Source organism: Ascidiella aspersa, chromosome 3 (assembly GCF_963924565.1).
Source record: "Ascidiella aspersa chromosome 3, kaAscAspe10.2, whole genome shotgun sequence".
Lineage (NCBI taxonomy): Eukaryota > Metazoa > Chordata > Ascidiacea > Phlebobranchia > Ascidiidae > Ascidiella > Ascidiella aspersa.
This window is the reverse complement of record NC_139449.1, coordinates 22,919,843-22,934,824: the sequence shown is the minus strand read 5'-3', so window position 1 is coordinate 22,934,824 and position 14,982 is coordinate 22,919,843. Positions and strand designations below refer to the sequence as shown.

At 35.4% G+C, this 14,982-nt stretch overlaps 1 protein-coding gene and 1 pseudogene across 1 annotated transcript; one reads left to right on the top strand and one right to left on the bottom strand.

Moving 5' to 3' along the window:
- The first annotated feature begins 338 nt into the window (after window positions 1-338).
- Window positions 339-8,378, top strand: LOC146160919 (neuronal acetylcholine receptor subunit beta-3-like). The gene is made up of 13 exons (XM_083385051.1): window positions 339-459; window positions 606-741; window positions 1,446-1,522; window positions 1,589-1,703; window positions 1,841-2,028; window positions 3,200-3,352; window positions 3,800-3,933; window positions 4,331-4,385; window positions 5,236-5,349; window positions 6,408-6,578; window positions 6,649-6,795; window positions 6,854-7,001; window positions 8,086-8,378. Exons 1-13 carry the CDS (start codon window positions 343-345, stop codon window positions 8,376-8,378), a joined length of 1,848 nt encoding a protein of 615 aa, XP_083241177.1. The 5' UTR covers window positions 339-342.
- Window positions 8,379-10,129: 1,751 nt separating this feature from the next.
- LOC146160918 (aldehyde dehydrogenase family 3 member B1 pseudogene) lies at window positions 10,130-12,922 on the bottom strand (annotated as a pseudogene).
- Between the last annotated feature and the right edge of the window lie 2,060 nt (window positions 12,923-14,982).

Sequence of the window (14,982 nt, the reverse complement as noted above, 5' to 3'; positions counted from 1 at the left end):
GAGAGAGGTTTATGTTTTTCTTGTGTCCGTTTATAGCGTCGCTCCAAAGAGCAAACGAGCTATCATTTGCGGTAGAGATATATCAGTTTGAAAATCAATTCGTGTCGACTCTTCAATATGATATGGGATTTTGTCGTGTTCAGAATGTTACATTGGACGCTTTGTTGATCAATGTTTTGACTTTCAGTAAGGCGACTGTTTTCCTTTACACAAGTGACTGTTTTCCTTTGCACAAGTGGCGAACTATGTAGACTGCAACATGTTTTTGATGACTGGACGTAATTATTCGAACTATTCATTATTTTTTTTATCTAAGCGAAGGTTTGTTTTAGTTGGGATATAATGCTATTTAAAATTACCGCAGTCGTTTTTCTACTGGTCGTGCTGAATGTTCGGCAGGTTAAATCAGGAAAAGGTGGGAAAGCTGCAACTAAAGTTGGTCTTGTGGGAATTAGTCAGGTAACACTTTATAGACTTTCTTGTCAATTTATAAAAAAGTTTCATATAAAGTTATTATAATTATTTACATAACCAGTGTTTGGGCATAATAGAGTAAACTAAAATACAAATTTAATGTAAATACAATATGATTTTTTTACCGACAGGTGGTGTCCGGTGGTCGGGCTGGCACTCAACAAGGGGATAGCGGAACGTTATCACTTTATGATGCAAGAAATTCATCTGATAGTTATAACCAGCACCCCATGGCTCGTCTAAAGTACGATTTGTTAATAAAAAATGGTGGGTAAAGAATTTATCCCATCTATGTTTTAGAGCTTGAAAAAAGCATTTAACCTTCAATAGTGACGTTATTTAACGTAGTTTATATAAAAAAACGTGCCTTTGAATAGCTGTTTTTGTGTAGTTTAATTTAAAAAATACGTTAATTATATATTTTTTTCTAAGTTAGTGTTTTGTTCAAATGGGGTTTTATTAGTTACCATTTTTTTTATTATTTTTTTTTTATTAGTCATCAAACGAGTAGTGAACAGATTTCCTAGCACGGGAGTTAATATCCATTTGTGTGTTGACTACGAAATACAAGTTACTTCATCTGATATAATGGTTTCTGCTGTGATAGGATATGATCGTTCCAAAACACTGGCATAGATAGTTGGTGTAAATAACGCAATTGCGCTCAATATCAGAAACAGTTGTGAGTGAGTACAATAAGCTCACCAACTTTCCAGGAGCATTCCATCTACAAAAGTATGTTACAGCTCGTTTTACATTTTAGGATGACGAAACTGTCTTGGCTTAAAGCCTTAAACCGACGGTCTACAAGTTTGCCTTACGTATCTTTTGTATTATTGTTGCAATGTCAACTCTTTAAAAAATCAAATTGATGTCTTTTTTTTTTCAATTTAATTTACAGTGTATATTAAATACGCCTGCGGTTTATAACAATGTTTCTTTAAATCCAATGGAATATAAAATATTTTTAGGGTATGATAAAGCGATTCGGCCGGTACTTAATCACACCGACCAAGTTCTGGTGGAGTTGGATTTCACCTATGTTCAAGTAAGTAAGGATTCAGCACTGTTACCCACAAAAACAGAAGGGCTGACGTGTAGTACGTGTTTGCAGGCGCTTAACCTGGACGAAAAAGACCAAACGTTGAAGAGTTTATTGCGGTCGAGGATTTACTGGAAGGACGAATTTTTGACTTGGAATCCTGAAGATTACGAAAACATTACAAACAGTAAGGTTTATTTTAAAATAAAACACATTGCTGTAACCAACATTTGTAACGTATCAGCCCGGAATTATTTTGATCTTGGTTCTATATTATTTGTTCTACATACTTTTTCCACTTCCCGAAGAGTTCATTTTGTATAGTTCGATTGCCAGCCAACTCGTTCTGGGTGCCCGACATTGTGCTCTACGAAGAAATCGGTGTGAAAGACTATAGTCCACGCTTGCCGTACGCTGAAGTGTCATATGACGGAACCGTGAGATATTTGGAGCCCACCACCTATGAGACGACTTGCAGTGTCAACATCGCACATTTTCCCTTTGATTATCAGGTATTATTGATTTGTTATTCGAAAATAATAAGACGCAAACGACAATCAGAAGAGTTATTCTTTAAATCAGCCAAATGTTAAACCTTTTTATATTGGCCACAATTTTTATATTTTTATGAGTTGTTTTAAAGTTTACCCAAATATTTTCTTTTTCTTTTTATCTAACTTTCATATCAGAAAATTTAGTCGACACATCAGGAAGGACTTTTCACAATTAAAAGAATACATAAATAACAATTGTTTCACAATTGCATTGTTAAAGCTAAGCGAAATCTGTTCGATTTGTGTTATAAATGCCGAATTGGGCAGAAAAAAAACAACTTAGAATGTTAAAAAGTCACTAGTTTATTGTGTTTTGCAAACAGGAACCGTGTGAAAGAGTGATACCGTGTGAGGATTTAAAAACGATGCGAATAGCTAATTAAATATTGAAGTCAAAGATGATTTTCACATAATCGCCTCAGAGCGAACAAACGTCCACCGTTGCAATTTTGTTTGCAAATAAGCCCTTAATAAATAATTCATAAACATAAAGCATTTGAGAAAATAGGCGGTATATAAACAAGATATAAGAACAAAAAATGGCTTTATGTCGTTTATACCTATGTTTATTATTCCACGTGAAACGATTTTTTTGCCACTCTATAGGTAGAGGTATATCGACTGTTTCATTATTAATGAAGGAAAAAGGTCATTTTACTTTTTCATAAATAATATAAACCATTGCTTCACAATGATGGGTCGCGACCCAAGGTTGGGTCGACATCGTTTAGGTCGCTTGTCAAGATACAAAAGAGCCCTTATTAATTATAGACATAAAAAAGGATTAATATTGAGAACATTGCAAGTATCACGGTAGTCATACGTTTAGTTAACACGAACTGATTAACTATAGTTTGCACACCGTATGTCAACATACAACAAAGGCATTTTACATCCAACTTAAGCCCTTTTTTTACCTCCATGCTCGTTTTTGCTTTCGTAGAGCCTATAGGATCACTTTTGAAAATACTTAGTAAACCATAATCCTAATACCAACGCGCAATTACCGTGGAAGGTTTTGCGGGCTGTCCATGTCCCCAAAAACTATATTTCTTGCCTGTTATAACCAAGGCACAGCAAAGAACATTGTACAGCAGTACTTACGAGTGCAACTTTACGCTTTATACAGGCTTGTAAGATGACGTTTACAACCTGGACGTTTCCTACGTCACGACTTGACGTTAAATCTCGCCGTTCGCGTAATGAGCTTATGAAAGACATCCCTATTTATTTTGTGAAAAGCGGCGAATGGGTTCTGGACAACATCGAAGTAGCTAAAATCGTAAGTTGTAATATAATGCACCAAGTAGATATTACAAAAGGATAATTGTGAGGACAACAACACTATAATTGTTCCACCTGATTAAATGCTCCTTTTCGCTGTTTTACTAAGTTAACCGAATTTAACGTTTTAAAATCTGTTGAGCGCTCTAATCAATATAATAGTATTTTTTAATAAAACGAAACAATTTTGGACATCTTGTTCATCGAAGAAGGCGATAAAAGAACATTTATCGCCAATGTTAAAATGGCCATCAATACCCAAGCGTCAAACTACAAAAAAGCGATAGGAATTTTCTTTATGTGTTTTTACAAACGTTAAACATTTGTAAGCCCAGTGACAACCACTTTTTCGCTTATATTTTTGGTGTGTTTAATTGTATTTTGTCCGTTGAACGTTTTTTATACTTAGGTTTAATTATTTAAAACGTTTTCGCTTTGCACAAAGTCGCAAAGTTATGCTACGGTCCTTGGAAATGACGATATTTCCGTGGAAGAGTTTAAAGAAAAAGAAATTCTACTGATGGACCCACAGTTAAGCGTGAAAGAGGTTGCTCCAAGACGTATGACAGAGCTGCATTGGTATGTCAATTCTAATAAAATATGGCCAACATGTGTCGTGCTGAAAACACAAAAATAGGGTTTTAGTGAAATTCTTTAACTTTCGGAGTGTTTACCGTTACTCTCTTAACTGGCCTTTTATATATCCCGAAAATAATTCTATAGTTGTGACATGTAAGAGTTTTTTACAAAATCGTTAAGGTCGGTATATGACGTACCAATTGAGTCGTCACTTTAGTTCGTCACCAGATTTGGAACGCGATTCAGTGCAATACATTCGTAAACTTTTTATTGTTAATGCCATTCTGATTGATCCAATTATGTACAAGTTTTATAAGAAATACAAAATTTCAAAATTATATACAGTTTATTTCGATAACTTACAATTATAGCTGTTAATTTTATGTTTTTCATACAGGTCTAATTTGGAATTCACTTTCATATTCCGACGAAATTCGTCACTTTATATGCAGGTTTTTGAACAAATGTATTAACAAAGTACCGGTATATTTAAAATGAATATTCTGATGCCGCTATAGGCATTCTATCAATTATAAAAATATTTTTCTGGCAAATATGTTTTATTAACAAAAAATGTTTGCCGGAAGAACATTTTTTTTCAATACGTATATTTAAAAGTTTTTATTTCTATACTTAAAAGTAATTGTATTATGTAAATAAAGTTGAAGGTACACTAAAGCTGTAAACCAGTGATTCCCAAATTGTGTGCCGCGGCACACTAGCGTGCCTCGAGAGATTGTCAAGTGTGCCGCAAAACTTTTTGTAATTTTGGAAAATAAGTTTTTTGTATTACCAATAGGCATACACGCAAGTATTTTAGACTTGAATACACACTATCTATTACAAATTATTCATATTGAGACATTTACATTTAGTTTGTCGTGTGTTTTAAGGGTAATTGAAAAATGACTCTATTGTTGTTCTGTTAAAAGTGTGCCGCGAAATATTTAAGATGTTTTTAGTGTGCCGCGAGCCAAAAAAGTTTGGGAACCACTGCTGTAAACAGTCAATTATCCGTCTTTTTGCACAGTAAATAGTCCAGGGTTGCAAATAAAAGGTAATTTAAAAAATAATATTCAAAAACTTAATTTTATCGTCGCAGAATTTGAGCTCTAAAATAATGCTTGTTGCCCGAGTTACTTTATTTTTTATGAAAAAAAACGAAGATTATGGCTTTGTAGGCTAATTTGTTACGGATAGACAAACGGATAAAGTTTGCTTATCGTAGTTTCTATTTAACGAATTCTCTTAGTTCTGACAAAAAATATATAAAGTTTGTTCCTGACATATTTATTTTCTTAGAGTATGTTATTTCCTGCCCTTCTCCTAACTACAATCTCGCTGCTTGGTTTTTATCTTCCACCAGACAGCGGTGAAAGAATCGGATTGCAAATTACAATCATGCTTACTTTTATGGTAACGTCTAACAGTTTGCGTTCAACGAGCCATTTTGAGTTTTAAACAAATTCAAGTTTTTTTTACGAATATTAAATTAAAATGGGCAGTTTTAAACCAGCATTTTCATTAATCCTCAGGCATATTAGATTTGTTTACTAAACAAAATTTATTTATATTCTAGTACAGTGTTGGATCCAGGTGGGCACGTGTCCCCTCCCTCAAACTGCATTTTTTTGTATATTTTAACTAAGTAGATGTGAAATTTTTCCGCGCTTTCTGCTACGTATAAGCCTATTTTAGTAAAATCGTTTTAGCCCAAATAGGTCGTGCGTGTCATCGCACCTTTGAAACAACGTTTTTTTTTGCTATGCGCGAATCAAAAACATCTTTGTAATATAACTTTTGTATTAAGAGTAACACCTCTCCAACATAGGCGTAGCCAGGGGGGATTGAGGGGCCATGCTCCCTCCCAAAATTTATAAAAACAATTATAAAAAAAATATTCTTAATAATTTGTTTTTTTTAGCATTTATGAGCAGTACCATAACATTCGATCACAGACATACAACACATTTAATTGTCATACATTGTTACGTCACAAACGATATAGTTAATATTACGTTTGCTAAACATTAATGTAGTTTTACTACTTTTAGACAGTTTTTGCTCTTCTAATGGTTTTGGGTATTGCGTTTAACACTCATTCAGTTGCTGCTCGAAAATGTTTGCTAGCATTGTTTTTGTGTTCGTTACAGGAGTTAATACAATGACAAAAGCTAAACAAAAAAGTCCAAACTTTTTGCCCCCCCCCCCAAAAATTTTCGGCTGGCTACGCCACTGCTTTCCAACCTAAAACTTCAACGAAATACGAACTATGTCGTGTTCTTTAAGTTACTTCTTAATAAAATCAAGCTCATAAGTAACTTTGTCACATCACGTCTGTAAAAAACACATGACCCCCTCGCATATTACCCTAGTATGACATCATTATTTTGTAATTTGAGAAAACTCCTTAGTCATAATAACTGGGGTGATTTGATATTGAATTGAACATAATATACATGCATGATGTGTAGGTTTTTCTCCTAACCGTTGGAGACATGTTCCCAGCCTCGACTGGTCCTTATATTGGCGTATATTTCGTTCTATGTATGGCCCTATTGGGGATAAACATCATTATGACTGTGCTTGTCCTTCACCTTCATCACATGCCATGCGAAGCTGTAATGGATGGGCCTAACGACAAGGTAAGTTTAACTTTTCAATCGAAATTTGTTCAGATTGGTTGAATTGACAATATGATGTTTTTTCATTAAGATGGAGTACATAATTAACTTCAAAGCGGTGCCCTACTGGATAAGATTTTTTCTTTCAATCTCCGGCTTAACTCAGGAATTGAAAAACTTTAAACTCACCGAAGAAGATCCAAACGGGTCCAAATGTGATTTGAAGGACAAAAAGAAGGTATAAGTAAAATATAAAGCTAAACCACTATTTTTTTTAAAGTATTGCTTTTGTACAGGGCTTATTCTCAAATGCGATAAAACCAATGTGGTTAGCCTGTAAATCATTCTTTCGGTCGAAGAAGCTTGTCGCTGTTGCAAACTTCAGTGGTGGATCTAGCGACGTGGAAAAAGGAAACGGGACTACTAGCAACTGTCACAGCTTAAGTGCGGCACCATGTGGCAAATTGCCAATATTCTCCGTAAACCGAGAATACCCTGATCTGACTGATTCAGCGGCGAGAAAAAGATTTGAAATCGAGCCAATTATGCATTCCTACCCCATTCAAAGAACAGGGGTTGGCAGTATGAACACAAGGGGTCACGACGCGGACGAAAAATTGTACACTCAAAACGGTATTTGATTTGCATTGTGAAAGTTTAGCATGTAAAAGTTTATCGTAACGAAACGCACGTTGGATTTACATAATTGCTGAACCTTAAACTGGGTAAAGCAGATTTTATTATATAGGTATTTAAGTGGGATAACAAGAGATATTGTAAACATTAGGAGACTTATGATTCATGACTACAAATTCTACCTTAAGAATTTCACAAGGTTGTAGAAATTAATATAGGCTACGTATGGCAAACATTACAAACTAATTAGAACGTTATAAGTTCTTTGGATACATGATTGTTTTAGAAATCTAAGACTGATTACAGTGTCTAAGTTTTCTAAATTATAGTTTATTTCTCTCAGGCCAATCAGATAATAATTTGTGAACGATATGTAATATGTATATATATGAATCTTTGTATATGGCCGTATTTGTCCTAATTCTAAATAGAGAAATCAGGTGGCACTAAGTACTTTGAACTGATGAAGCACAGTTGTGCGAAAGCTTGTCGAGAATCAAATACAATTTGTCTTTATACAGTGCCACCTGATTTCTCTGTATATATATGAAAATACCACAACTTGGCACTTTACAAACGTTAATAATGAATTAAGGACTATATACTAAAACCGAAAATTATACGTATTGAATGTGAATGATATTCTGTGACTTTAGGATGTAACGGATTGTAACGCGGTTACAACTAATTTACAGAAGTCAATTTATCAGTCTGACGCTTGGTATTTTATGACGATATAATTTGTTTATGTTCGTGTCAAAACTGAAAAGCAGTCTTTTATAATTTTGAACGGAACATGTTTCACCTGAACTTTATTTACCCTTAGTAATCTAATACGTAGGATGGCTACAGAGAAATTATAACGGATTGAACTTGACTTCTTTTCACATAGAAACTGACTGCAACGTTTCTGTGATTGCCAACGCCACCGGGCAGAAGCGATCGGACTCAATCTACGTCGATATGTGCGGTGACGTCAGAAGTCTTCGTAGTGGCGTGACGTCAATGACCGGTTACCTGCATTATCATCACGGCGAGCTCAAGGACCAGAAGCGTTGCGACACGATGGAGGAAAAGTGGAAAGCTGTTGCTAGGCGCGTAGACATTCTTTGTTTGCGTCTCTATCTTGTTCTTCTCGTTATCTTTCACGCAGCCATCCTTTTTGCAATTTTCTGGGACATTTAAATGGTGTAACACGAGCCGCGTTTGCTTTCCAATTTTTTCCCAATAAACGATGCTCCCACTAGATTGGGAGGAGAGCCCGTACGACGGGATACATCGAACAAGACGTTTACCGTAAAAATACACCAATGATGTATTTTAGTTTAAAGTTTTTTTTTTAAGTTTTGCTACACTTTATAAGGCAGATCTGGTTCCTTTAGAAAATTAAAGTTGAATGCAAGTGCAAAATTAAAAGCAATTTTTTTAGCTGTAATTGTAAGTGTATATTCTGTTTACGATTGCCAAATGATAATGTTGTGGTGGAGCTGGTAAAAATAGGTAAATGCTTCAAGAAGCATAGCCTATTTTTGTTCGTGCAATTGGTTATGAGACAGATATTAAAGCGGTCGGTAGGTTCGCCACAATAGGCTATCTTCTTTCCTTTTATTGAAAACACAAAACATGGTCGGGATACGCTTGGCACGACGGCCGACGTATCATCGGCAAAGAGTAATGAATTTTTAAGATGGGCTGCAAAGTTTTAACAAACGTAAAAATGGTTAAAACATACCAAAAAATTTAATGTGTCAAAGGTGCACCAAGCAAACAAATGAAGCAGGCAGTCGTTGAAAACTGCTTAATAAAGCAGTATGGATAAAATAAGTTTACTTTTTGTTCTTTTTGCCTCCTTTATCTTCGTACCTAACACCAATAATTCAGCTTGTGGACGAGTCCGCGAAGATGTGTCAATTTAAACCATATCAAATTTGTTACGCGAATATTCTGGTTTTAAGCTGCATATTTGCGAACATGTTTGCTCAAGAACAATGTATGCACGTTACAGTGCTTATATCAAGTTCAGTATTCGGCCTAAGAAGTTTTGTTTCTGCTTGTTGCGGCCTTGTACCATTTTGAGCAGTCAGGCCCAAAATAAAGGAACCATTCCTATTATTTTTCGTTATAGACCTTTTTTGAAACAAGTAGATATACTACGCCAGTGGATCTCAAACTTAAAAAAAAATTACGCAACGGTCCCCCGTAATTTCTTAAATTGTTTAAGCCCCCCTTATAAATATACTCAAATAAACACAACATCACGAACAGTTTTAAAACCGTGACCTTACAGCCCACCGTGTCAACGCAGCAAGCTGTAGAAACGTAATTCTTATTAGCACAACACAGCACTATGACATCACAATGCCCCATTGATCTCTAAACTTGTTACCGTGTGAATGAACAACTAATCTTAGCTTATAATCACGAGCGTAAATACGTTGAAATTACGTTTACGTTGGAACGCAATATCACTTTGCGCGTATAGGTCGAGCCTGAGTTTGACTTCCTTTCTTTTGTCCCACAATTGGGCCTATGTACGGCTTAGTTAATATTATTGTGTTTGTTAAGCTTGGTTTGAAAAAGTAAGTTGCCTGAAAAATTCATTGCTCAATTTTTTTTTGTCTTCAGGAGTGTCGTGTTGAGTTTTTGTTAGGTGCCGGGGCCATAAACTAATTTTCTGCCTATTTATATATTCACGATTTGCGCGAACTTTTGACGTGGTTTCATTACGGCTGTTGGGCCGATGGCCCCCAAAACCCAGTTTACTGTTTATCGTTATTAATGCTATTATATCGAATAAAGAGTGAGCCGAATAATGATTGTGTGCTTACGAAAATTTTCTTTGAACTATATGAACGCAACATTTTCCTTCTAACGGAAAAAAACAGTTTATTAGGATTGCTAAAAACAATTTTTATTCAAATTACTCAACTGCTTGATATTCCAAATGCACAAACTTAAACGATTTTTGACAATATATTTAAAAACATTTTTTTATGTAACACTTATAAATAAAACAAGAAATTATTGTGTTACAATTTTACAAGCGAATCTTAACAACATTTTAAATGCGAACAGAAATTGATTGCACCAACTTTTATGAAGAGATTAAGAGCGAAAGGAAATATAAATGCTGATTAAAGGCAAACAAAACAGCTGAACATAAGCTTAGGGAAATAGCGACTTCAGCAAGTACAATTGCAAAACAAAGGTTTGTGGTAATTGTCAGTTTCTTCATTGGATTACATCACACCGTCATAGTTTTAACTATGGTTATTTGGGAATCAACTCAGAATGTACAAAGAATCAAGCTTCAGTACAAAACTACTTAAAAAGCACTCTTGAGCTAATACAATTTAGTTCATTTATTTAATATTAAATACAAAAACTGCTTATAAATATACTATAAAAAGCAGTTAAATATTATCAAATTATTAAAGTGGAAAAATAGGCAAGAAGGAGCCCAATAACTCCCATCCACAAGAGGCTTTTTAGAAAGCCAAGAATTCCAGTTGACCTTGCCTTCTTTTCTATTAAAAACCTTGATTGTGTAAGATTCCAATCATTGTAAGGTGGATAGCGCACCTTAAGAAGCATTTCTGGGGTTCCATCAATAAGACAAGCTCTTTTGTGGGAAAAAGCATCAAATCCAAACTTTCCGTGATAGTTTCCCATTCCACTTTGTCCTACACCACCGAAAGGCAAAGAGTTAATAGTGTATTGCATTGTACAGTCGTTTATGTTGACACCTCCGCTGGAGGTGTTGAAAAGCAGGTTGTCGATCACACTTTTGTTGCTTGTGAAAGCATAAATAGCAAGAGGCTTTTCTCCTTTGTTGATAATTTCAATGGCTTCTTCAACACCAGAAACAGACATAATCAAAAGGATGGGACCAAACATTTCTTGCTGCATATAGACAGAATCCAAGCCAATATCAGTGATAACAGTAGGAGCAACATAGCGATCCTTTTCAACAATTTCCCCACCATGTGAAATGGTGCCTTCACCAGACTGAATTAGACCTTTAAGCCTTTGTACCTGGCGATCATTAATGATTCTGCAGTAGTCAGGTGACTGTTTGGGATCTTTTCCATAAAACTCACCCAATACCAATTTAACTTCAGCAATAAACTTGTCTTTAATGCTGGATTTACAGAGAATGTAATCTGGAGCTAAACAAATCTGGCCAGCATTTACAAAGCGTCCCCAGCAAACACGCCTTGCAGCTGTCCGAAGATTGCAGGTTTCATCAATGTAACAGGGATTCTTGCCCCCTAACTCTAACACAACAGGGGTAAGGTGCTGAGCTGCAGAGCTCATGATAATTTTACCAATCGATGTTCCTCCGGTGAAAAAAATGAAGTCAAACCGCGTGTTTTGCACAAGATCTCCAGATTCAGATGCACCTAACACCACAACAGGGTAGCACTCTGGGTCAATATACCTTGGAAGAAGCTTCTGCATGATCATAGCACAATTTGCAGCGCACTCGCTAGGTTTAATAACAACACAGTTGCCTGCAGTTATTGCCGAAATAACCGGAACAAGTAAAAGGGAAATCGGAAAATTCCATGAAGCCATAACCAAACAAACTCCAAATGGCTCCTTTTTTATGAACACACTTGACAAAAGAGTAAGCAGCTCTTTTGATTGATATTCATCCTTGGTCCATTGATCAATGTTGTCCAGTGCATTTACTATAGCATTATTTGTCATCACTATCTCACTGGTAACAGCTTCCAAATTAGGCCTGTTAAGATCAGCCTTCACTGCAGCAGTAAGGGCAGCCTCATTTTCACCAATGAACCTTAGCAACCCTCGTAATTGTTTTTTTCTGAAGGAGACATGCTTGGTCGTTCCTGTTGCAAAAGCCTTTTTGGCCTGAGCAACTTGTGTAGCACACTTATTGGACATAATGTACACCTGAATTCAAAAATAAGGTACAAGATATATACATGCTTAATACAAGGTGCTTAACAACTACTAGTATACAATAATTTTTGTGCAGCAATTAAACTTAGGATAAATTTATTAGGCAATATGCAAACAGTTGAAAACTAGGACTGTGTTATACAACAAATAGTTTGTATTATATAGGAGTTAGTATTACTAAAAGGCTGGAAATTAAATAGAAAAGAATATTAATCAAACAATTTACTCATCAAGTGAGTTAAATCTGGCAAGTTTATGCGAAGGTTCAGTTAGATGAAAAGAAGAGTATATAACTCATCCAGCATAGGTTTAAGGAAAACTCTAAAAAAACAATTTTTGGCGCTTATGGCAGCAGGTTTGCTGAGTCGGTACAAGATTGAGGACGTTGTTAAGCTTCTTTGGAAGTCAGACTAAATTAAATAAGACTCTCGGGTCACTAGTCCTTGTACAGTGCTATCGTAACTTTGGAACCCAAGGTGTACAGTTGCACACTGTCTAGAGAATGACACTCCCTAAGAACCCTCTTTTCTGTGTGTAGATGGGCGGAACACAGGTGACATGTGTGTCTGCATTATGTGGTGGGTGCTCAACCACAATATTTTGTAAAAAATCTTCTGTGTACATCTGTATTAGTAAAATCCAAAATTAAATTTTGGCAAAGGTTAAATTGTGGTGCAACTCCTGCTCAGCTTATTTTTTGTTTAGAGTCAAGTCAACAGATTTCAGAAACTTCGAAAAGGTGGTGGCGTTTATTAGAAATTCCTTTAGTGTGAGTAAAACCTTGCAAAATGGAGTCCACGGAATAGACCAAAAGCTAGCCAACACACTAGCTAAACGAAGAAATTTCAAAGGCAAAAAAAACATATTTAGCCTCATTTTTTTAGAAAAAAAATTTTACCACAACAATAAGAATGATCTATATTTACAAAATAAAAATTAAAAAATTAAAAATTAAAAAAAATATTAATATTCAAAATTAATATTCGCAACAATTTTTAATAAAAAATAATTTACGCAACTAGAGACCAACAAAATCGCATAGCGCTTGATAATACCTTTCCAACGATGCCACACATGACTCGGTAAAAGTTGAGGCCATACGCTTTTATCGTCGATAACCGATCATAAAATTCATAAGCGATCGCGGTAATTTTTAAACGCCCGTCACTTGCCCAATTCAAAGTGCAAGTGAACGAAATTTTATCAAGACATTTCTACAAGCCTTATAATGCCATAGAAAGAAAAAAAAGTAAAAAATTTTAATGTTGAAAATATTTCAAATTTAGCATTTGTTATGCGTAATATCGAGTTTTTTCATCCCACCAACATCCGACCAAAAAAGACCCAAAAATCAATTTACGCAACTAGAGACCAACAAAATCGCATAGCGCTTGATAATACCTTTCCAACGATGCCACACATGACTCGGTAAAAGTTGAGGCCATACGCTTTTATCGTCGATAACCGATCCTAAAATTCATAAGCGATCGCGGTAATTTTTAAACGCCCGTCACTCGCCCAATTCGAAGTGCAAGTGAACGAAATTTTATCAAGACATTTCTACAAGCCTTATAATGCCATAGAAAGAAAAAAAAGTAAAAAATTTTAATGTTGAAAATATTTCAAATTTAGCATTTGTTATGCGTAATATCGAGTTTTTTCATCCCACCAACATCCGACCAAAAAAGACCCAAAAATCAATTTACGCAACTAGAGACCAACAAAATCGCATAGCGCTTGATAATACCTTTCCAACGATGCCACACATGACTCGGTAAAAGTTGAGGCCATACGCTTTTATCGTCGATAACCGATCCTAAAATTCATAAGCGATCGCGGTAATTTTTAAACGCCCGTCACTCGCCCAATTCGAAGTGCAAGTGAACGAAATTTTATCAAGACATTTCTACAAGCCTTATAATGCCATAGAAAGAAAAAAAAGTAAAAAATTTTAATGTTGAAAATATTTCAAATTTAGCATTTGTTATGCGTAATATCGAGTTTTTTCATCCCACCAACATCCGACCAAAAAAGACCCAAAAATCAATTTACGCAACTAGAGACCAACAAAATCGCATAGCGCTTGATAATACCTTTCCAACGATGCCACACATGACTCGGTAAAAGTTGAGGCCATACGCTTTTATCGTCGATAACCGATCATAAAATTCATAAGCGATCGCGGTAATTTTTAAACGCCCGTCACTTGCCCAATTCAAAGTGCAAGTGAACGAAATTTTATCAAGACATTTCTACAAGCCTTATAATGCCATAGAAAGAAAAAAAAGTAAAAAATTTTAATGTTGAAAATATTTCAAATTTAGCATTTGTTATGCGTAATATCGAGTTTTTTCATCCCACCAACATCCGACCAAAAAAGACCCAAAAATCAATTTACGCAACTAGAGACCAACAAAATCGCATAGCGCTTGATAATACCTTTCCAACGATGCCACACATGACTCGGTAAAAGTTGAGGCCATACGCTTTTATCGTCGATAACCGATCCTAAAATTCATAAGCGATCGCGGTAATTTTTAAACGCCCGTCACTCGCCCAATTCGAAGTGCAAGTGAACGAAATTTTATCAAGACATTTCTACAAGCCTTATAATGCCATAGAAAGAAAAAAAAGTAAAAAATTTTAATGTTGAAAATATTTCAAATTTAGCATTTGTTATGCGTAATATCGAGTTTTTTCATCCCACCAACATCCGACCAAAAAAGACCCAAAAATCAATTTACGCAACTAGAGACCAACAAAATCGCATAGCGCTTGATAATACCTTTCCAACGATGCCACACATGACTCGGTAAAAGTTGAGGCCATACGCTTTTATCGTCGATAACCGATCCTAAAA